We start from the raw sequence: 22,129 nt of genomic DNA, 5'->3' as shown, positions 1-22,129 counted from the left end.
TCTTAAGTAAATAGTTCATGTTTGTAGTACGTTACAAATATCATCTCATTTTACCCTCACAACAATCATGAGAGGTAGGTGCTATTATTATCCCTGTTTTATAGATTATGAAACTGAGAGAGACATTGGTTAAAGTGACTTGTCCAGGGTCACAAAGTCAGGATGTATCTGAGGCTGGATTTGAACTCAGGACTTCTTGACTTCAAGTCCAGAACTTCTTGCCTTCAAATCCACTGTGCCACCTTGGTGCCTTTAATAGGATGTTTTAACTACTTTTTTTCTTGGGGTGGGGCATGTCTAGTTAACTGACAAATTCTATAGTCATGGGGATAGAGGACCAAAAGTCCACTACGAGGTCAGGACACTTCCTGACTGAGAGGGAGAAAAGAACTATTTCTAAGGTGGTTAATGAGCTTGATTCAACCAGATTAGAGGGTCTAATCTCAAAATCAGCTTGAGGGTGTTCTGGTGAAGATACCATTCTTGTCTGGGGACCAGGTGGAGTCTAGATGCTCCAGTCTAGAGGGAATAGGAATAGTCAAACTGGCCAAGGTAGCTATAACTAGACTCACTGGCTTAGAAGCCAAGTGCCAAATAGTCTGGATGTAGGCAGCTTGATTTTAACCATGCTCCCAATTACCTTTCCCTGGTGTACGATTCCTCAATTTGAACACTCTTCGTTTCCCTTAAAAATAAACTCTGAAAAAAATATATTTACGTGGTGTAGAGTCTGTGGAAGCAGGAGGAGAAGGAAAAGAGGAAAAAGATGCCCCAATTAGGCAATGTGTGTATGTGTGTGTATGAAGTCAAGAGAATGTAAAATCACGAAGAGCTGCTTGATTTTGTCTTATACCCCCAGCCCCTAAAAGAGGTAGGAAAAAGTAGGTACTTAATACATCTTGTGGTTATCTGTAATAGTGGCAGTGACAGGAAAAATGGGAAAGGGGCTCAGATGTGGCAGATATTTGGACCCAGGGAGCCAAAGAGGATGAAGGGCCAGAGAGTTCCATGAGGCATATATGTTCAATAATGTGGGGCAATTTAAAATGTTGTGAAAGGCTCTAGGATCAATGGCAAGGTTTCCTGGACCAGTTCTGAGAATAAGTTGAAATATTTATGAAGTTAAAGCATTTCATGCAGAATTAAGGCACAGTGTTGGCTCCATTATAGCAGCCTCCCAGGGTTTTCCCCTCTCATTGAAGGGGGTGAGGCGGGGAAATCTGAGGGACTGTGAATAAGGGGACTCATCAGAATTACAGGGTAAGTGGGTAGCAGAGACAAGAGATCTGGAAGTTTCAGGATACTGCTTTGCCTCGTTGTCTCCAATAACCTTTCAGCTCGTGTTGCCAAGACTCTTTTCCTGGTTTACTGCTTAGAAAGTCAAGCTCTCCTCCCACCCTCTTCGTTGCTTATAGCTGTCTGCCCCCAGTTAATTAGTTCCCAGAGGTTGCTATGTTTTCTTTTTCATGAAAGGGAGCAAGAAAAAGGGATAAGGGTTTGGAGCAAGGATGGGGAACCTGAGGCTATGTGTGGCCCTTTAGGTCCTAAATGCAGTCCTTTGACTGAATCCAAACTTCACAGAACAAATCCCCTCAATAAAAGGATTTGTTCTGTAAAACTTGGACTCGGTCAAAAGGCCGCACCCAAGGACCTAGAAGGCCACACGTGGCCTTGAGGCAGAAGGTTCCTGAGCCCTGGTTTGGCGTTTGGATCCATATAGCCTGGACTGATGAAGTTTCCTCATCTATGTGGTCTAGCAGAAAACAACCCCTCTCATCTGTCAAGGTCAAGTCAAGCCAAGAAGCATTTATTATGGGTTTACTATGTGTCAGGCACTATGCAAAGTGCTTAAGATAAAAAAAAAAAGCTGAAAAAAGAGTCCCTGCGTCAAGGAACTCACAATCCAATGAAGGAGACAATATGCAAATAACTACATACATACAAGATACATACAGAATAAATTGGGGGGAAAAATTTAGAATAAATTGAAGGTAATCTTAGAAGGAAGGCATTAACACTGAGGGGGACCAGGAAAAACACCTTGTGGAATCTGAGCTGAGACTTGAAGGAAACCAGGGAATACAGGAGGCAGAAATAAGTAGGAAGCATCATGTGTGAGGAAAGGCAAGGAGGCTGATATCAATGGATCACAGAGTATATGGAGGACAGTACAGAATAAATAGACTGGAAAGAAAGGAATGGGTCAGGTTATGATTTATTTGATCGTGACGATAAAAGGGGACTCCTTAAATTTATTGAGTGGTGGGATGACATGATCAGACCTGTGCTTTGGGAAGATCACTGAACTGAAGAGGAAAAGGAACTTGAGTTGTGAGGTGATGAGGGCCTGCTCACCATTGGAGGCCTTGGGAAGGAGAATAATGTACTCCCTCACACCTAGGGACACTGACTGCAGAAGTACTTTAATATCTATGTACAAGTAGGCTATAAAAATGGAGACAGCATTGGAGGAGTGGGTATAATATTTATGTGTATGGTTGTTTGTGAAGCTACTACTCGATCTGGGAGAGTTATCTGTGTTACTTCACTTCCCTTCTTCCAGGGAGCTCAAGGCACCTCCTCTGCTTTCTTTGCTGTGTCTGCACATGTGCATGCACTGGCATACACATGCACACTCACACTCTTACTTTACTAGCAAAAGACTTCCTTTACATGCTCTCTCAATCATTGGCCTCATTTTAGAGCAAAGATAACAGGGAAAAGAGATGGGGGAAGGAAAGATGAAAAAAGAACAATAGAATTGAGAGCTAGAAGTAACTTTTCAGATCTAGTCCAACTTTCTCTTGAAAGATAAGGTGATTGAGACCCAGGGACAGGGGAAAGACTTGTCCAAGGTCATAGAAGCTAGAAGTAGCAGAGCAAGGATTCAAACTCAGGGGCTCTGACCTTAAATCCTATGCTCTTCCCAGTACCTCTCACAACTTTCTCTTTTCTCTTTCCAATCAGTAGCTAAACACCTTAGTGTTTAGCCCTTAGCCCTTAGGCTGATAATTCTTTTTTTTTAAATTCAATTTTATTTTATTTTATTTTCATTTAAAAATTCTCTCTCTCCCCCTCCTCCAACCATTGAGAAGAAAAACAAAACCCATTACAAATGTGTGTGGTCATGAAAAACCAATTTTCAAGTTAGCCATGTCAGAGAGAGAGAGAGAGAGAGAGAGAGAGAGAGAGAGAGAGAGAGCGAGCTCAAGAGAGAATAAACTTCAATTTGCACTCTGAGTCACTCAGTAGGTTTCATGTTTTATTATAAATCCTTTGGAATTCTGCTTGGTCATTTACTGATCAGAATTACAAATCTTTCAAAGTTGATAATCTCTATGATATTGCTGTTATTATATGAATTGTATTCTTGGTTCTGCTCACTTCACTTTGTATTAGTTCATTGAAGTTTTCCCAGGTTTTTCTGGAACCACCTCCTTCATCATTTCTTTTACCACAATAGTATTACATGAGATTCATACACCATAACTTGTGTTCATCCATTCCTCAATTGATGGACATTGCCTTAGTTTCCAACTCTTTGCCACCTCAAAAAGAGCTGCTAGAAATATTTTTGTATGTATAGGTTCTTTTTGTCTTTCTTTGATATTTTGGGGGTACAGACCTAACAGCAGTATCACTAGGTCAAAAAGTATGCAGTTTGATGGCTTTTTGGGCATCATTCCAAATTCCAAGGGCTGATAAACTTGGCAATAACTATACCTCCAGAAATCCAGGGCAACAGAACAACAAGTCTGGGAGGAATTGGGTGACTCATTGGACTCAATCCAAGAATTTAGCTGAAGACACAATCGCATATATGAAACTACAGGAATCTGAATTTGGCATAGCAATAAGATGGAATGATCAGGGCATATAGGTCAGAGGAAAGGATGGGAACCAGAGGGCCAGGACACAGGCATCATGGCTAATAGTGGTCTCCCTTCTTATTCTCATATATCATCAGGTGGCTGGCTGTTACCATCCTCTGTTCCACATTAGGAGAGTAATAAAACCATAATCTCTACAAGTGAAAGGCCAATGGCTATGGCCATGGTTGTATATTTCATTGTGTGTGCACAACATACGAGTGATAACACTCACATCACCCTAAGACACACAGACACAGAATGAACAAGTTATCAGATGTGATGGGAGAGCCTTAAAATCACAGGCCAGTCAAGAGTCTCCTCTTCTCTCTAATAGGTTAATTCATAGAGCTATTGATGCCCTCACTAAAAAGCCTTCTCCTCTTTGGCTGACTTCAATACTCATTGTCAAAGTGTATGGTGTATATACCTTAGGTCTCCTGATTCCAATTTCAGGGCTTACTATATGTGATTCTACTCTAACACATGGGATTTGATTTATCACAAAATAAATACCAAAATCCCATGAAGAGGGAAATTTTCTGTCATTAAGTCAGTTGGTAAATAAACATTTATTAAGCACCTACTATGTTTCAGGCAGTGCCAAGTAAAGTGCTGGGCATGCAAAGAAAGGCAGTTCTTGTTCTTAAGGAACTCACAGTCTAATGGGAGAGACAATATGCAAACAACTATGTCCAAACAAATATATACAGAATGAACTGGAGATAATCCATAAAGGGAAAGTATTAGCTTTAAAAAGGATTAGGAAAGGTTTCTTGTAGAAGGTGGGACTTTAGATGGCACTTGGAGGAGGACGAGGTATCCAGGAGGCTGAGATGAGGAGGGAGAGAATTTCAGGCATGAGGGAAAGGCAGTGAAAATGTTGGCAGCTGAGAGATAGTGTTTTGTTCAAGGAACAGCAGAAAGGCCAGCATCATTGGATTGCAGAGTATGTGGGGGTGGGTAAGGCAAAAGAAAACTGGAAAGGTAGGAAGAAACCAGGTTTCTGAGGTGCTTGAATGCCAAATAGTATTTTATATTTGATGATGGAAATGATAGGGATCCAATGAGATTTGCTGAATGGTGCGTGTGTGTGTGTGTGTGTGTGTGTGTGTGTGTGTGTGTGTGCGCGTGAGAGAGAGGGAGACATGGTCAAACCTAATGGTCATGCCTAATGCATGGCTGTATTGGAAAGATCAGTTTGACAGCAGAGTTGAGGTTGAACTAGAGTGAGGAGAGACTTGAGGGAGAGAGACCAACCAGCAGGCTATTTCAATAGCTGAAGGTGTGAGGTGATGAAGGCCTCCACAAGGGTAGTGGGGGAAGTATATGAGAAAGATCTGAAATGTAAAATGGACAGGCTTTGGTGACACATTGGATGGGAGTGGACTGAGAAAGAATAAGAAGCTGATGATAACACCTAGGTTATGAACTTGGGTGACTGGGAAAATGAGGATACCTTTGATTACAATAGAGAAGGCAGGAAGAAGGGAAGGCTTTAGACTATTCAGTTTTGGATGGAGCCTTGTGGTATACCCACAGTTAGTGAGTGTAATGTGGATAGACGTTCCTGGTTAGTGTGTGTGACATGTATGAAGAACCAGCAAAAGGGAGTGTGAAGGAGCTATCAGATAGGTCATGAAAATCCAGAGAGGAGAGAGCATCCAAGGAGATGATTAATAGTGTCAAATGCTGCTGAGAGGTCAAGAAGGACGAGGACTGAGAAAACCACTAGATTTGGCAATTAGGAAGTCATTGCTAATTTTGAGAGAGTAATTTCAATTGAGTGAAGATGCATATAATCAGATTGAAAAGGATTTAGAAAAAAGTGAAAGGAGAAAGGAACTAAGCATTGATGGCTTTTACAAGAAGTTTGGTTGAGAAACAGAGATGTATAGGGTGATGATGAGCAGGGATGGTGGGATCTAGTGATTTTTTAGGATAGAAGAGACTTTATGTGTATTTGTAAGTATCAGGAAAGGAAATGAGGTAGCTAGGTGGCACAGTGAATAGAGCACTGGCCCTGGAGTCAGGAGGGCCTGACTTCAAATCCAGCCGCAGACACTTGACACACTTACTAGCTGTGTGACCTTGGGCAAGCCACTTAACTCCAATTGCCTTGCCTTCCCCCCCCCCCCAAAAAAAAAGGGAGAGAAAGGAAAAGAATCAGCAGATACCAAAGGAGACAGAGAAGGAGTGGTCACACAGGTAGGAAAAAAATGAGAGTAGTGTCCTGAAAACCTAGAGAGAACAGAGTTTTCAAGGAAAAGAAGGTGATCTACAATGTCGCAGGCTGCAGAGAGGTCAAGAAGGATGAGTACTCAGAATAGGCCATTAGATTTGGTAGTTAAATCATTGGTACCTTTGGAAAGAGCAGTTTCCTGTGGATGATGAGGTCAAAAGCCAGCCCTCAAAGAAGTAACAGGAAAGTGAGAGGAAGAGAAGCAGAGGCATTTGTTGTAGACGGCCTTCAAGGAATTTTGTCAAAAGGATTAGAGCTATGGGATGACAACTATCAGAGATGGACAAATCAAGTAGGCATTTTTTTGAGGATGGGGGAGACAAAGGTAAGATGGTAGACTACAGCGAAGCAGTCAGTAGGCAAGGAGAGATTGAAGATAAGTGAGAGTGGGAATAAGAGGGGGTAATCTGCTGTAAAAGATGGGATGAAGTAGGATCACTTGTGCATGTAGAGGGGCATTTCTCATCAAGGAGAAAGGCCAACTCATTATGTGAGATGGGGTGAAGGTGGAGACAGTGGCAAAGGCATCTGGCAGGTATGAATTGAGGAGGAGGAGAGAAGGGGAAACTCAGTGAATGGCTTCAATTTTTTCAGTGAACTATGAGGCGAAGTTCTCAGTTGAAAGGGGAAGGGGAGGGCAAACTAAGGCAGATTTGAGGAACAATAAAATAGTTGTGGTGAGTGATTCAATTAGAGAAGTATAAAAGGGTTGCCTTGTTGCAGTGAAAGCCTAGTAGTAGATCCAGTTGGCACCATTTTGTGATTTTCTCTGGCTTCATTTGTCAACATGTGAATAGGTTCAAAGGCAGTTGGTGGTGTAAGTTATCCAGAGCTGTGGCCTGGTGGAGCAAGATTGGCAACATGAAAAGGGGCAAGGGATTCAAGAAAACAGGACAGTGTAGATTTGATCTAGTTGACTAAGAGGTCAGGATGGAAAACAGAGAAGAGAGTAGTCAGAGCAGGGGTGATGGCTGGGAAAGAACTAAGCGGTCTAGGGATGGGAAGTGAATTTCAGAGTTCATAAATGTGGAAAGTGTGAAATGTGTAGGTGATAGCAAGATCAAGAGTATGACTTCTTTCTGTGTAGCTGAAGTGGGGTAGAAGAGTCGGTCATAGGAAATGAGCATGAGGAACTGAGAGGTACAGGTATTTGAGGTACTTTCGATATCTCTGTTTTGAAGTTCCCTAGTATGAGGGCAGGATTTGGGAAGGAGAGAATGATTGTGAATCAAGCACAGAGCTCATTGAAGTTTCCTGGAGGCAGTGTCCTGGAGGTCAGTAGCCCACAGCAACCAGAACTTTGACGTGTATAATACAAAGATGTGTATGATAATGGGTGATAGCTATGGATTGAGTGAATTTCAAAGGAAGAGAGATTACTGAGGAAAAGGAGGTAAAGGGAGAAGCTGGAAGTAATGATGAGCTGGAATTTTCTGGACCTAAAAATACATAATTTACAAAAAATATTAAAGATTGGCCCCTGTCATTCCTACTGTATGTATACCCCAGAGGTGGTTACTTGTAGTCCCATCTCAGCTTCTAGGCCATTCCCTGATTAGATGCTTACTTGCTCCCTTGGACACACCAGTTTTTCTGCATTTGCCAACCAATTTTTCTTCCTGGATCTGTTTCTTTAATCAGAGATCTTCCTTTACTCCCTCCCCCAATACTTACACTGGCATTCTGCTCATCCATATTTATGTGGACTGATAAACCATTTCTAGAATTGTAGGATTTACAAAGGGACAAAGAAGTCCATCCATCCCTGTATTCTACACCCCTCCCTACTGGTGCAGACATAGAATCATTGACCCTTTGCTTTAAAATCTCCACAGATGTCAGTCAGTATGAATATGATGCACCAGGGTCTTACCCTGCTCAAGTCATTCCTAATAACTAACTTAAATCCTTCTCATGCAAACAAAGCCTCCATGGTTGTGTGTATGTTCTTACAGGGCAATGTGCGTTTGGCTGTCTTAACACAGAAGGTGGATGGGTACTCTGCAGCACTGAAGCTGTTCTCAGCCAGATTGGACAAAAAGAGGCCTGGCTGGGAAGCTGTCAACTTCTCTTGTCTTTCTCTGGGGGTAGTGGGAGGAGAAGGGAGGATGATGAAGGGAAGAGCGAGAAGTGTTATTTCCAGATCAAAGATCCCTGTACAGTACAGAAACTCACCTTGTTACTACACTCTACATTTGTTTAAGTGCCTTTTAAAAACTTTTCACAGAAATTGGGTCCCAACAGTAATCTTGCAAAGTAGGTTATTTTCATTTTGCAAATGAGGAAGCTATGGATTAAGCAGTTTAAATAAATGACTTAAGGTTAAGTTTAGGAGGAGAGCTGGCACTAGAATTCAGAGGCCATGCATTGCAGTAGAAAACTCACTAGAGTCAGAGCACCTGGGTTCAAGGCATAGGTCTGCCACTTATGAACTGTGTTGACTTTGGGCAAGTCACTTCACTTCTTTGGGCCTCAGTTTCCTCCCTAGAAAATGATGGAGTTAGACAGATAACCTCTATGGTCCCTTCTAGATACAGATCTAGGACTTCTGACAGGGACCCTTCAGGCCCTCTGTCTTAGTACAACATGGCCACTGCTTAAATTATCCTCTCTTCAATGGCCTGGCCCACAAAAGAGGATATCCCTAGAAAACAGGCTCTCTCTGTTAGATCCTTCTCTGAGTGCTTATGAATGTCAACAAGGGCTAGTTCACATGGTGTTCATTCCTTCCCCTCCACCCAGACTTCAGACTCACCATGAGGTGCTGGAAGAGCCAGGAACGCATTATGTTGGTAGCGTGCTTGGGTAGGACTCCCCTTTTGTTCTTGGACTTCTTATCCTCGTTGTCCAGGAGGGAGGTGAGGTCAAGGTTAACCTTCAGGGCAGGTGGAGAGAAAAGCCGCATCAGCAGCCACACAGGGAGGGAAGGACCTGTTGCCATGGTGATGGTGGGCACACAAAGCCAGCTCCCTTTTCTGACCCATTCTCCTGCTCTGGGGACGCTACCTTCTCATGCCCCCTTGATGGAACAGCTACCCTCCCTCCAACCCCTCCTTCTTCTCCTCCCATAACATCAATTGCTTCAAGTCAAAAAGAAGGGAAAATTTGAAGATAGAGAGAAGGGGTGGGGGAAGAGTGGGAACAGGGTTATAAAGAATTTGTGGAGTATGCAGAATCTGTCATGGGATGACCCATAGTCTTTTGTCCTAGTAAGACCAGAATGAGCTCTTGCTCCTACCTCATATTCCAGGAAGAGCCAGGGAAACCTAAATCATTTCCTTAGCGGGTGGTGGAGGAACCTATACATTACTCTATTGTCCCAGGGAAGCAACTCTGTTCTGGGCTCCTGAAAATTCTCCAGTTGACTGACCTCATCAGTGCTACCTCTGTGGAGAAGACAGTCCTACTCTGTGCAGGAATAGGAATAAGGAAACTTCAGGAAGGAGGAATTTCTCCCACTAGAGTTCTGTCCCACCCAGCCCCTTGTCTTTGGATGCTTGAGAAACAAGCTACTATATTTTCTAAAGCAAACTTGACAAAGTCTATTTCTTTTGCGAAGCCTCATTTAAAGTAATTTTCTTTTTTTGATATCAGGATTGTCCCAGGAAATCTGGGATGAATAGTTGCTATAGATACAACCTACCTAACTCTCTGGAAGCCTCTTTACTTGTTTGCCCAGCCCTACGGGAGAACTAGACCCAGCACAAGGTTGCCCAATACATAGCAAGTGATGACAAAGATGTGCATGATGATGAAAAAGGAAAGGATGTGGGGAGGACGGAGGAGAGAGGATGGATGGATGGTAAGTGAGGAAAGGAGCGGGGAGTTTGAGGCTGCAAAAAATTCACTGAAACATCAACTCTAAAATCTCCACCACCACCCACTCCTCTTTTTCCCAGGTTTCATCAAAACATTCCTTCTGTATGAATAAAACATCAGGCTCCAGCCCCATGCCAGGCAGGGAGGGCTCCCTCTGGCCCAGGCTATGATATAAGGTGAGACTGGGGTTGCATACCTTGTGCTGGCATTGCAGGAGGCCTTTGGCCGGACTTGTGCCCCTGCCCTTGTGGTCCCCAAACTCCCTATTAACTATAGAGGCCAAATCTCATTTAGATGCAGTCAAGAATGTGTATCTATATGAGCGGTGGTAGCATAGGGGAAAGGAAGGAGGTTGTTTTTGGACCTTAAGCCTCCGAAAAGGTTCAAAAAGCTAACCAAGGAATCAGGAACAAAGGAAATTGGAAGACAGGAAGATGAGATAAGAATCACAGGATGAGAAGTGTCTCTGGCTGTAAGAGAGGAAGACAGTGTGATATAAAGGGTGCTGAACTTGGAATCCTAGGACCTGAGACTGCACCTCAACTTGGCCATTTCTGGGGGCAAAGTGATCTTGAGGTAATTCACTTAATCCTCTCTGGGCCTCAGCTTTCTCACCTGTAAAATGAGGGAGCTGGACTAGATGACCACTGGCCCTTAGTGCTAGCCTGAAAAGTGATCTTAAACAAAGCATTTAACCTCTCTGTGCTTCAGCTTCTTCCTCTACAAAGTGGGAGGGAACATATCCAGCCTCAAAAGTGCTTCAGAGGTTTCAGTACCAAACATGCTCTAAGAACTAAGGGTGGATTTACTGCCTCACCTACATCTAGCTGGCTTTGGGGCAAACCCATGCTTCCTTTGAGGGAGAGGATTTTCTCAGTCTGGAGGCTGGTAATGACATTAGGGAGGACTCTAGGAGGTTCAGACAACTCCAGAGAAATTCTAGGGCCTTGTCCAAGTAAGCAGACCCAAGAAACCTGTTTCAGTTTCACAGGTCTCAGTTTCCTGTCACTACTCTGTCCCTTCATTTTCTTTTCTTACTGCCCGAAGTACTTTCTTCAAAGCTTCGGAGCTTTTTAAAAATTGCACCAGTGTAAGCACTTCTTCCATCAAGGCAGATCATGCCTTGATAGAAACTTGGTGAGGTGTCATGATGAAAAAAAAAAGAGCTTAAATTAACCTTGACCTTACTTTCCTTCTGGACAACGAGGATATGAGGTTGAAGCCCAGGCTAAGCAACAACAATTAGAGAGGGGAGGGGTGGAATCTTCTGGTGATGAGCCTCCTTGAACCTGAACCTAGCTAGGCTGATCCTCAGAGAAAGACATGCAATCTACTGCTATACCTTGACTCCAACATAGTGATGTCATTTGGGTCCTCTTCTAGAACAAAGGACAACAACCAACAATCTATTGCTGGTCTTGCTAGCCTGGTCAGTGTCTGCCCTGTTGGTGTGTTCCCCGGTCCATGCAGGAGGATTTAGTGAAGGAGTCATCACCATCATGTAGGTGTTTCCTTCTCCCTACTCCACCCCCAAAGCTAGGTGGGAAGAAAATTTCTTCTGAAAAGTCTCCCCCCTCCCCATTTCTAAGGGATCCCAGGAAGCAGTCGGGGCTTAGCCCTCAATCATGTAAAAGGAAAGGAAGTAGACGTAGCATTTAGTCGTTTGCTTAGTCATCCTGGGTGTGATGAGAGAACAACAGCATTTCAGGGGGATATCTGGCTCCCCTCACTGAGAAGTGAGGGGATGGAAAGCTCCTAGGTGGAAATATGCAATAGAGAAAGATGGGGAGGAGGAGATAAAGAGCTCTACCACAGAACTAATCTCAGACTAGATAATGGTGAAAGAGATAAACCTGTTAGACACAGGAAAATTTCAAAGAAGGTTGTACACTCCCTGGGCTTAGCCCTCCCTTTTCCTTCTCATCTTCCTCTTCTCTTGTTCAGATATCATACTAGGAGTATTGGGCAGAATGGGAGCAGTAAACAATAGGCAACAGAAATGGAATACTAACCTCCTTCTGGGGGCTTTTAGGAATCATAGGATTTGACCCTTTTCGGTGAACAAAAATCTACTTTTTATCGACCTCCCACTGTTTGCATTGCAAAAAGACAAAATCCAACCCAACCCCCCAAAATACCCCCAAACTTTTAATGAATAAGTCAAGCAAAACAAATTTCTGAATTAGGTATGTCCAAAAAATATACAACTCAATCTGCACCATGAGTCTATCACCTCACAGTCAGGAAGTAGCTTTGTTTCATCATAAGTCCTCTGGAATGGTAATTGGTCATTATGTTAGGATCACAGATTTATGATAGATTAAAGCTACAATGGACTTTGGAGTCCATCTAGCCCAGTCCCTTTATTTTCTTTATTTTCCAGATGAGGAAACTGAGGCCCTGAAGATTAAATGATCTGTTTAAGGTTACACAGGTATTAAGTATCAAAGGTAAGATTTGAACCCCAGTCCTCTGATTTCAGAGCTACTATCCTTACTACCTTCCTGAAATGTCCTGACTTCTTTTCCTTTGGGATTTTGGACTGTGGGTAACCTTTTTAGTATGAAGAGCTGCTTAGGATCACAGAAAAGATGGTAGTAGTTAGAAGGGGGGTGTGGGGAGACTTTAGAAAACATCTAGCCCAATCCCTTTATGTTAAAAATGAAGTGAGAGAGGCCCAGAGAGGTAAAGGGATTTGCAAAGATCAAGTCACAGGGAAGGAGAAGATGCCCAACTTGAACCGAGATCCTAAGATGCCAAATCCAGGGCTCTCTGCACTTGTTTTACTGTCAAAAGAAAAGATAAAAAGGACTCTTCAAGTTTTCTGTTAGGCAGTTCAGCTCAATTCAACAGAACAGGAAAGGAGACAGACTGGAATTCAGGGCACACACTGACAGGAATAAAGATTGTGCATTGGGCTGCAGCATCCCCCACTATTCATTTTGGTGACTGAATGTGATGGGGCTGCTGGTAGGAACTACAAATGACACCATGGAACTGTCCTTGAATGTTGGCACTTATGCAAAGCTCCTGACCTCGAAGTTTTCCATATGAAGGGCTCCCCCACCTGAGCAGCCCTTTACACACCCAAGTTGAAATAGCATAAGAAGCGGGGTCCGGGCTGAGTAGGGAAGGATACTGACTGAGAGCTGCCCCTGAAAAACAGACTCACTGTAGTGTCAGATCCCTGGTGACATTTTTTTAATCTTAACCAAATGTCAACAGAGGTATAAACCTGTTAGGTCAGGAAGCTCCTCCTTCTCTCATTCCATGAAGTCTTAGGATTCCCCCCAACTCAGCTCAGCTTCTCTTCAAAGGCCAGGCCTCTCTGTGCCAAGGACCCTCAGAGCTGAGGGCCTGTCAGCTCCACCAAAATATTAAAAGCTGGGTGGGGGGGGGGAGGGGGAGGAGAAGGTCTAAAGAAGGGGTAAGAGGATCAGAGAATAATAAAGTAGTTTATCCTTTTCACTTTACAAGTGAAGTGGCAAGGTCACATAGGAACAGATGTAGTGATTGCGAGGTACATCTAGAAGGGCAAAACTTTATATAAAGTTGGTTCTTAATAAATATTTAATAAATTCAGTGCTTAGCACAGTATCTGGCACGTAATAAATGTTTACTAATTAATAAATGTTTAATCGAAAGTGGCAAAAAGGAGATGAGTGACGTGGTTGAGGCTGGAGGGGGCTCCTGAGGCAGAGGAGAGTATAAAGCAGTATCAATTTTAGCAACTGTTTTCTTCCAGTTTAGCCCTAAATCTAGGAAGAGCAGGAAGGGCTGAGCCCAAATGAAAGCGCCATTGTGGATACGCAGGACTGGCTGGTTGGAGGCCAGAGCTAAAGGGAAGGAGACCTGTCAGTTTCCTGTCCCTCCCTCTGCCTCAACCCTCTCTTCCCTCTGGAGCCAGGCCAGTGTTTCCTGGCTTAACCATTAGCAAAGCCTGTCTCCCTAGGTAACAGGGGAAGTGAGGGTAAGGAAGGCTTACAGGACAAAGGGGATTGGTGTGTAAGGAAATGGCCAGGCAGCTTCTCCAGGGGGGCCCTGCTCCTAACTCTAGCAAAAGGGGGAGGGGGAAAGATAATGGTGTTGAGAAAAAAAATCAGCACACAAACCTCAAATCCCATAAAGTCTTGCACTGCAAAGTACAAGGCATATAAGCCTTTCCAGACAGACTCCCAAGAGGGGGGGGAATGGGGAACAGCACCCGCTGCATCCCTCTGGTGACTGGAAGAATGCAGAGGGCTGGACCTGGATTAGACAGGGCTTCACAGCTGAGATCATTCAGAACTCTGGCTCTGGCCTCAAATGACCCTACAGAAAGTGATCCAATCCCAATTACCTGACAGTGCTCCCTTCCCCCCATTCCCCCACACCCCATGACTACCTCTGCCTTTCAGCAACTTCCATTCACTTCACCCACCCTGGAGCCTCACTTTTCTTTCAATTCCCAAGGCAATTGGGAGTGGGGAAGGAAAGCCTTCTGGGGGTTTTTTCTAGTAAACAGATTTTCCCACCTTAGGTCAAGATGGTAGGTTAGTCAGGAAGAGTACAAGCACAGTGGGATGTAATAACCGGGACTGGGCATGGAAGAAGGTACTTAGGGGAAGAGAAGCATTGGCTTCCTTGGGGAAGAGATTTCTGGGCATGGAGTGAACATGCAAATACTATGTAAATGTACATCTGTCCCTTTGGAATTGTTAGCCTAGTCCTCATTTGTACCCAACCTGCAGCCCCACCCTATACCACTGAGAATCCCTTGCTTAGTTGCTTTTTAAGAAGGTCCACCGATAGCTTCTCTCCTCTCACTTAACTTACCTGTGTATTTTGGATCTGGATAGCTCCCTGGGGGATTGCTTGGGTGACCACCTGACCCTGGGAGGTTACCATGGTAACTGGCTGGTACAAGGCTCCACCTGGAAAGAAAAAAGACTTTATATCACCAGCAATGTGGGAGGACAGATTGGCATGGGGTACTCTCCACAAACGTAGCTACTGTTTTGGACTCCCGAGCCTCCCCTGCATTCACAATGGAGACCCTTTAGCCCAACCCTTGAGGGCTCCTGCCCACCATTGACACTGTCCTAGAAAATTGCAGATTTACAGGATTCAGTGTGGGGAACCTAAAGACAGCAAGGCTCTGAGAGTTAAGATGAGGGAGCTCAACCTGGATGTTAAAAGGGGAGTCAGATGGGGGGGAACACTTCATAGCCAATGAGCCATTTGGGGGAAAGTCCCTCCTTTCTGGCTGTAATTGTCTTCATTGGGGGTCTGTGGCATTTATCTCTCAGTTTCTCCAAAGCTGAGACTTGAGGTTTCAAGAAATCTGGCAATACTGCCAACTGGTCTGCTTATACAATGAATATGAACTTCAATCCAAAGGCAGGCTAGAGATTATCTCCTTATCAGTACGTATGTGAGGCCTCCCTGACCTAAGCCCTTTTCTAGTCAGATAGTGAACAGTCAGGCGAGGAATGAACGACTCAGAGATAAATGCTGTAAGATGGATTTCAGTTCCCTCTCTGATCTGAGCCCTAGCTTTGCCTCCCAAACCTGGATTCTAGCCTGTCATCTGCTGAGTTCCCCCCACTAGCCCCATTCCCAATCCCAGCTCATAGGGGTCTCATGTGTCTTTAGTCCATACCCTTTCCTCATCCTTGTTGGTACTTACCTGAAACAACTTGTGAGTTGACTGTTGTCATGGCAATGTTGCCTTGCTGGAGTGCTGAGGCTGGGACTACAATCCCCTGGGGGTTATTGGAGACTCCTGTCATGGAATTGGGGGAATTCTGCAGGAGGTCCTAGGGCGAAGGGAGGTATGGTTTGGGTTTACACACTATTTTCCTAGATTCCACCCAAACCACCCTTGCACAGCCCCAAACTATGAGAAAGGAAAGTCTCACCAAGCCACTTTTCTATACCTCAACACCCTACCCCTATCCAACTCTAAGTTGCATTTCCCCCCATGGTGAGGAGTGTAGAAGAGATGGGCTTTAGGATATTCAGCTAATACTGTGAGCCAAGGGGCAATGGGGTGCGGTTGGGGTTAGTGGACTTCAAGTTCAATGTGAACCCAAAGTGTGACATAGTATTCTGAAGAGCTGATGTTGTATAAGGCTTCACTATGAATAGAGAAACAGTATCTAGAACAAGGGACACCATAATTCTGCTGTCTTATGTCATGGTCAGACTACAGCTGGAACATTGGGTTCACTTCATTTCTGGATTGTATATTTAGGAAGGACATTGACAAACTATGGGGCATGTCCAAAGGATGGCGAATGGGATGGTGAGAAGAATGAAGACCATGCTATATGGAAACTGGCCTAAAAAACTACGGCCGTTTGAAAATCGGCAAGTGTTTATTAAATGCTTACTGTGTTCTGGGCATAGCTTACCTGCAGAGAAGCACAGACTCAAGAAACATGATCACTATCATCAAGTCCTAAAGGGCTGTTGCACTGAAGGGAAATCAGACTTAGAATCCTGGCTTTGCTACCTGCTACTTGCCTGGCTTTGGCTAAATCACAATCTCTCTGTGACTCACTTTCCATATGCATAAAATGGCACGGCCTGGATTAAATGACCTCTTAGGTCCTATCTAACCTAAGAACTAGGGTCAATGGAAAGAAATTATAGCAGAATAGATTTGAGTTGGATATAAAGAAAACCTTCCTAATAATCAGAGTTGATCAAAGGTAGAAAGAGCTGACTTGGGAGGAACCTGAAACTCAGGGAGTAGTTAATTCCCCATCACTAGAGGTCTTGAAGCAGTGGCCATTGACCACTTGTTTCTGGCATGGTGTAGAGAGAATTCCTCTTCAGTTGTGAGTTGGTCTAGATGACTTTTGTAGATCATCACAGGATGTAAGGCTAGAAGGGAATCCATCATTCTTCCTATTATCAGGCTGAGGTCTCTTCTACCTGACGTGTTATGATTCTGCGTAAGTATCTAGGGGATGAGGGTTGGATTGACGCAGGAACTTTCAAGTCTGGGACAAACCTTCATTTCTCAATTCCCTCATAAAAAAAAATCTATGGGCAGAGAGAAATGAACTAGGAGAACAACTTACACAAGGCCAACAACATTATAAAGAAAAACAACTTTGAAAGACTTCACAATTCTGAGAAATACACTGATAAACCACAACTCCAGAGGACCCACCTTTTGAAGCAGGTAACCCGCCTCCTTGCAGAGGTTTAAAATGCAGAATAAGATAGGCATTTTTGACCAATGCAGGAATCTGTTTTGCTAAACTATGCATATTTGTTGTGAGTGTTTTATTCTTTTTAATTGTTCAATTTGGTGGTAATGGTGGGGAGAGCAGTGGGAGGGAGAACATCTTTTCAGCTTATTGCTGGAATTGCCAAAATTTTCTATAGAATTTTCCCTTAGCATGCAGATTTAAGTAGACGCTTCCAAACAATATTAGACAGTAGGAAAAGAGAAATCAGGCAATAAATCTAAAATCAATTTAATAAATTCTTTCTTTCTTTCTTTCTTTCTTCCTTCCTTCATCTCTTTCTTTCTTTTGTTCTTTCTTCCTTCTTTTTTTCTTACTTTTTGTTTTTTTTTTTAAATGGGAAAGACTGTCAGAGGATTCCATATTTGGTGGGTGAGAGAAATGGACTTTGAAGGAAGAAGATATTGGGGTGGGGGGTATCATCTCTGAATTTGCTTTTGTTTGGGTAAAAATAGTGGAAAAAGAACTGGACTCATAATAGTGAGCTCTGGGGCCTCAAACTGATGTGTAAAATGAGGAGGTGGGAGTCAATGTTGTCTAAAATTCCTTCTAGTGTGAAGTCCCATTTCCTTCTCCTTCCTTTATATTCCTGGTAACATCCTCAGATTATTCCCTAGAGTAACTGCAAGGTTTTAGTCATAGGTAAGTAGATAAGAAGAAAACACACACAAAAGAAAACTCCCACACAAAGTCTTCACTCATCTGACCCACCCATATCTTCTGGGAGGTTCAGATCTTTAACCTATAGGGAAGATTAGAGCATGTGGAGCGATGGGGCAGGCAGGAGGCTGGAATGCAGTTTAAGTGAAACCTTAAACTAGCCATCACACACTGCAATAACAAACAAAAGTGTTGCAACTACAGCTTCCCCAACGAACACCTTATAGGACCCAGGCATAGTCACATTAAGCTACCTCTACCTCCCCCTCCCCAATAGAAACCAGGGCAGTGCCCAAAGAGGTGAAGTCACTGATTTTAAATCTTTCTCAATTCAGCTGATTAATCACCTTGGCCTCAACTTTTCCTCTAGAGATGTTTCCCACCCCTTCCCCCTCCCCCTGACCAGGTCTTGGCAATGTGGCTGAATGAGGTTATCCTATAAATAAGAAGCACCAGAACAGGAGGCCTGTGAATGACCCTGCCCATCCACCTGCTCTGGCCCTCTGACTATCCCCTCTCCTTCAAGAGGGGCTGGAAGTCAGGACTCCTGGCTTCTATTCTTGGCTCCCTGTCCTCCCTGATTTGTTGTGACCTTGAGCAAAATGAACTGTCAGCTCCATGCTTTGGCTTCTTTCTCCATGGAGTGTGAGAATGACCTTTTAGTGGCACTTTAAGCATATTGGAGGAAGTAAAAACAGAGAAGGTTTATAATTCCTCAGAGTAGATTTAAGGTCTTTGAGGCCAGGGACAGACACCTGGTACTTCTTGTATCTCCCATAGTTTATAGGTACAAGGGGTGATGAATAAAGAGGTGGAAGAAACCTCAAAGATAATTTAATTCAATTTCCTTTCTACAGAAGGGGAAAGTGAGACCCAGAAAGATTAAATGTCTTGCCCAACACCACAGCAGTAGTGACAAAGTTGGGATTCAAATTTTAGTCCTTGGATTCCAAATCAAAGTTACCGTTTTACTGTGGTGTTCATTCCTCCTTTTGAAATTAATCCAATTCTATTCAGTAGTCTTCCTATTTATCCATCACGGGAGTTATAGAGGGGGAACCCTAAACATTGCTGCATAATATTGGACCAGTCATAATCTTTCTGAATGTGGTTACCTCACTGAAAACGGAAAGATTAGAATAGCAGATCTCAGAGTGGAGTGTAGCCTTGAGTCCATGAACAGCCTATGCATGAATTGCATCGATGTTTCAAGAGATCTGTGATAAGATATAAGCTCCTTTTGGGCAGGATCTGTTTTGCTGTTTGTCTTCATCACCAGAACTGAGAACTTGTGAGGCACATGCATAGTAAAGGCTTAAGAAACGCTTATTGATTGATTTCATCGTTGTGGGTTTTCTCTGGTAGACATAGTAATGGAGTTATACTGCAATCTCTCTCTGCATCGGTGAATCTTCCTAATTATTGACTGCCACAGTTTCATGAGTTACTGTTTAAAAAAATATTCAGCATCTGGTAGGCCAACCTTCCATGGCAGATACACAGTCCACTGCTAGGCCTAACTTGGTCAGACATATCAGGGCCTTCACTCCAAAAGCATATATTACCTTCAAGAACCATCGGTCACCTCCACACCACAGTAGATTATGGTAGAAGATGCCTAGGTTATTTGCCACAAATATTCAATCATAGGCTAGCTTCTTCTGGGTAACAACAGCTGACATTTATGTAGCATGTTATGGTTTGTAAAGCACTTACCTCAAAACCATCCTGAGAGGGTGGCAGTGCAAGTATTCTCGCCCCTGAGTTAGGGATAATGACATCAGGGCTCAGAGAGGTGGGTGAAGTACTTCCCTAAGCACAGCCTAGACTCAGACTCAGGTCTTCTGACTACAAGACTCGTTCTTTCCATTGTGAAATGGTTTGATGGTTAGGTGAAGCCAGATCAAATTAGAAAGGTAAAATTTCTGGAGTGGGGTGGTGAGAGAAGCAAACCTTATACAGTGCATCCTAAAACTTGAACTCAACTCTTGGGTCGTCTATTGTTTGAGATTATTCACGCTGCTCAGGTAGTAGGGAATAACTCAGAATAGTAATAGCTAACATTTATATAAAACCTTTTAAGGTTTGGGAAACACTGCGTATCATACGTTAACTCATTTGACCCTCACGACAACCTTGTGAAGCAGGTGTTAACAGCTCCATTTTACAGGTAGGAAAACTAAGGCTGAGAGAGGTTAAGTGATTTACTCATAGTGACACAGCCAGTAAGTGTCTGAGGCAGGATTAAAACTCAGGTCTTCCTGACAACAAGTCCAGCGCAGAGCTACCTAATCGCTTCATTGTTATCATCTCATGAAAAAGTTCTCCCAGCCAGTTTATTGTACTAGGAAATATCCAGGAATTAAATACAAATTAATAAGATCAGCAAAGTTTGTGATTAAACCATACATAAATTCTTACTAGTTTTGGACATGCAAGCAAGGGTTGATTTGCAAATCTAGCAGGATTCCCCCATAACTCTGGCTGTCTTCTACCTCTCCCTGCTGGGCTGGGATAGTTTTTAGGTATAATTTACCTTATTTGGAAGTGTTGCTGCTATTATTCAGTTGCGTCCAATTCTTCATGATCCCATTTGGGTTTTCCTTGACAAAGATACTGCAGTGGTTTGCCACTTCCTTCTCCAGTTCATTTTACAGATGAGGAAACGGAGGCAGGTTTAAGCGACTTGCCCAGGGTCACATAGCTAGTGTCTAAAGCCAGATTTGAACTCAGGTCTTCCTGATTCCAGGCCAGACACTCTATCCACTGCATCACCTTGGAAGTGTTAGGTTAACTAAAAGCAATTCATACGGCCTGCTCCTCCACAACCCCAAAGTTTGTAAGGTCTCAAATGGAAGGAGCTGAAGCTGCCAATCCCAGGTGCCTGGAGGGGGCCATGTTAGTGAGAAAAAGGCATTCCTGCCCAGCTATCTGACCTTCGGTAGGGGAGGGGGAGGGTGAGGGTCAGGGTTGGGCTTGTATTGGTGGGCGAAGGTAGGAAAGGAGGCAAAAGGAAAGTAAACAATTCCTAGCCACAGGAATGAGTCCCATAAGGAACACACACATTTGGTCCAACACAGCACCCTACTTTTCTGACATACCAATGTTACGAGTAGAGGTGAGTCTGTATGAACTCTCCCAATGACTTTCTCTGGGTAAACTACTGAGGGAATTTAGAGGTTTAGACACAGGATAGAATGTATAGCCTGTCTTAGGCCTTCCTCTTGAACTATGCAGGGATTCTGAAGTAAAGTTAGTGATAAGCTTCAAATTGGAATAAACTACAATGATTTTCAGAGTCCCAGAGTGAACAAAAGCAAAAATCCCCTTTCCCTCAAACCCACCTGGTTAATAACCTTAAACCATAAAATGACACAAGATATTTTGTAAAACTCCTTGTTCTGTGAAGTTTGGCTTCAGTCAAAGGGCTGCACTTGAGGACCTAGAAGGTCACACGTGGCCCTGAGGCTGAAGGTTTCCTATCCCTGCACCCATAGAGCAAAGTTCTCCAAACTAAACCTAAACCAAATCACTGTCAGACTAGGTTCTCATCCCTGTAATAAAATCCTGCAGCACTCTTTACTGAGTGAGCTTGTTGTAATGAAAAGAGCACTGGATTTTAAAGTCTGAAGACCCGGGTTTGAGTGCTGGCTCTCCTGTGTAACTATAAGCAAGCCACCTAACTTCTCCATGACTATTTGCAGTCTCTCTCATCAGGAAAGTGGGGATAATAATATTTTTATCACTTGCTTTTATAGCACTGCTGTGAAAAAAGTATTTTCTAAACCATAAACAGATATACTTACCTCAACGGACTGACATGATGATCAAATGAGATAAATATGGATGCAATGATCATTATTATTTATTAGGCACCCTGCTAAGGGCTGGGGATACAAAAATGAATGACGTAGTCACTGCTTTCCAAGAGCACCTTGCCTTTCTGCCTCACTGTTTCTCAAAACAAAGAACTGCCTCATCTACCACAGTCCTGTAGGAAACTCAACTATGAGCCCCAAATTAGAACAATGATCTATTTAGGGGAGACAAAAAGTAGCCAGATAATGACAGAGGTGCATAAGAAAAATATAAAATGCCATGAGGCTGCAGAGGAGAAAGAGAGCTGGATAGGTGTTCCCCTCTTTGCTGGAGAAGCAGATGTCTGAAGAAGAGCCCATCAACAATCTCTGAGCAAGGGTAGGATGCACAAGTCCTGATTTCCCAGCAGAATAGACTTAATTTTGTTACCATAACAATGTTTGCAAGGTATGACTCCCAAAATTCACTCTGGGTCCCAA

General features: G+C 43.4%; 1 protein-coding gene across 1 annotated transcript in view; it reads right to left on the bottom strand.

Annotated features, from left to right (window-relative positions):
• The window catches only part of PKNOX2 (PBX/knotted 1 homeobox 2), a 351,167-nt gene that overhangs the window by 19,988 nt on the left and 309,050 nt on the right, over positions 1-22,129 (bottom strand). Inside the window, exons 8-10 of the mRNA XM_036747254.1 lie at positions 15,599-15,728; positions 14,746-14,843; positions 8,867-8,986 (exon numbers count right to left, since the gene is read on the bottom strand). Of these exons, the coding sequence (XP_036603149.1) occupies positions 8,867-8,986; positions 14,746-14,843; positions 15,599-15,728 (348 nt within the window). The remainder of the gene's footprint in view (positions 1-8,866; positions 8,987-14,745; positions 14,844-15,598; positions 15,729-22,129) is intronic.

The sequence above is a fragment of the Trichosurus vulpecula genome, chromosome 2 (assembly GCF_011100635.1).
Source record: "Trichosurus vulpecula isolate mTriVul1 chromosome 2, mTriVul1.pri, whole genome shotgun sequence".
Taxonomy (NCBI): domain Eukaryota; kingdom Metazoa; phylum Chordata; class Mammalia; order Diprotodontia; family Phalangeridae; genus Trichosurus; species Trichosurus vulpecula.
Note: the sequence above shows the minus strand (reverse complement) of the source record. Positions and strands in the feature narration are given on the sequence as shown.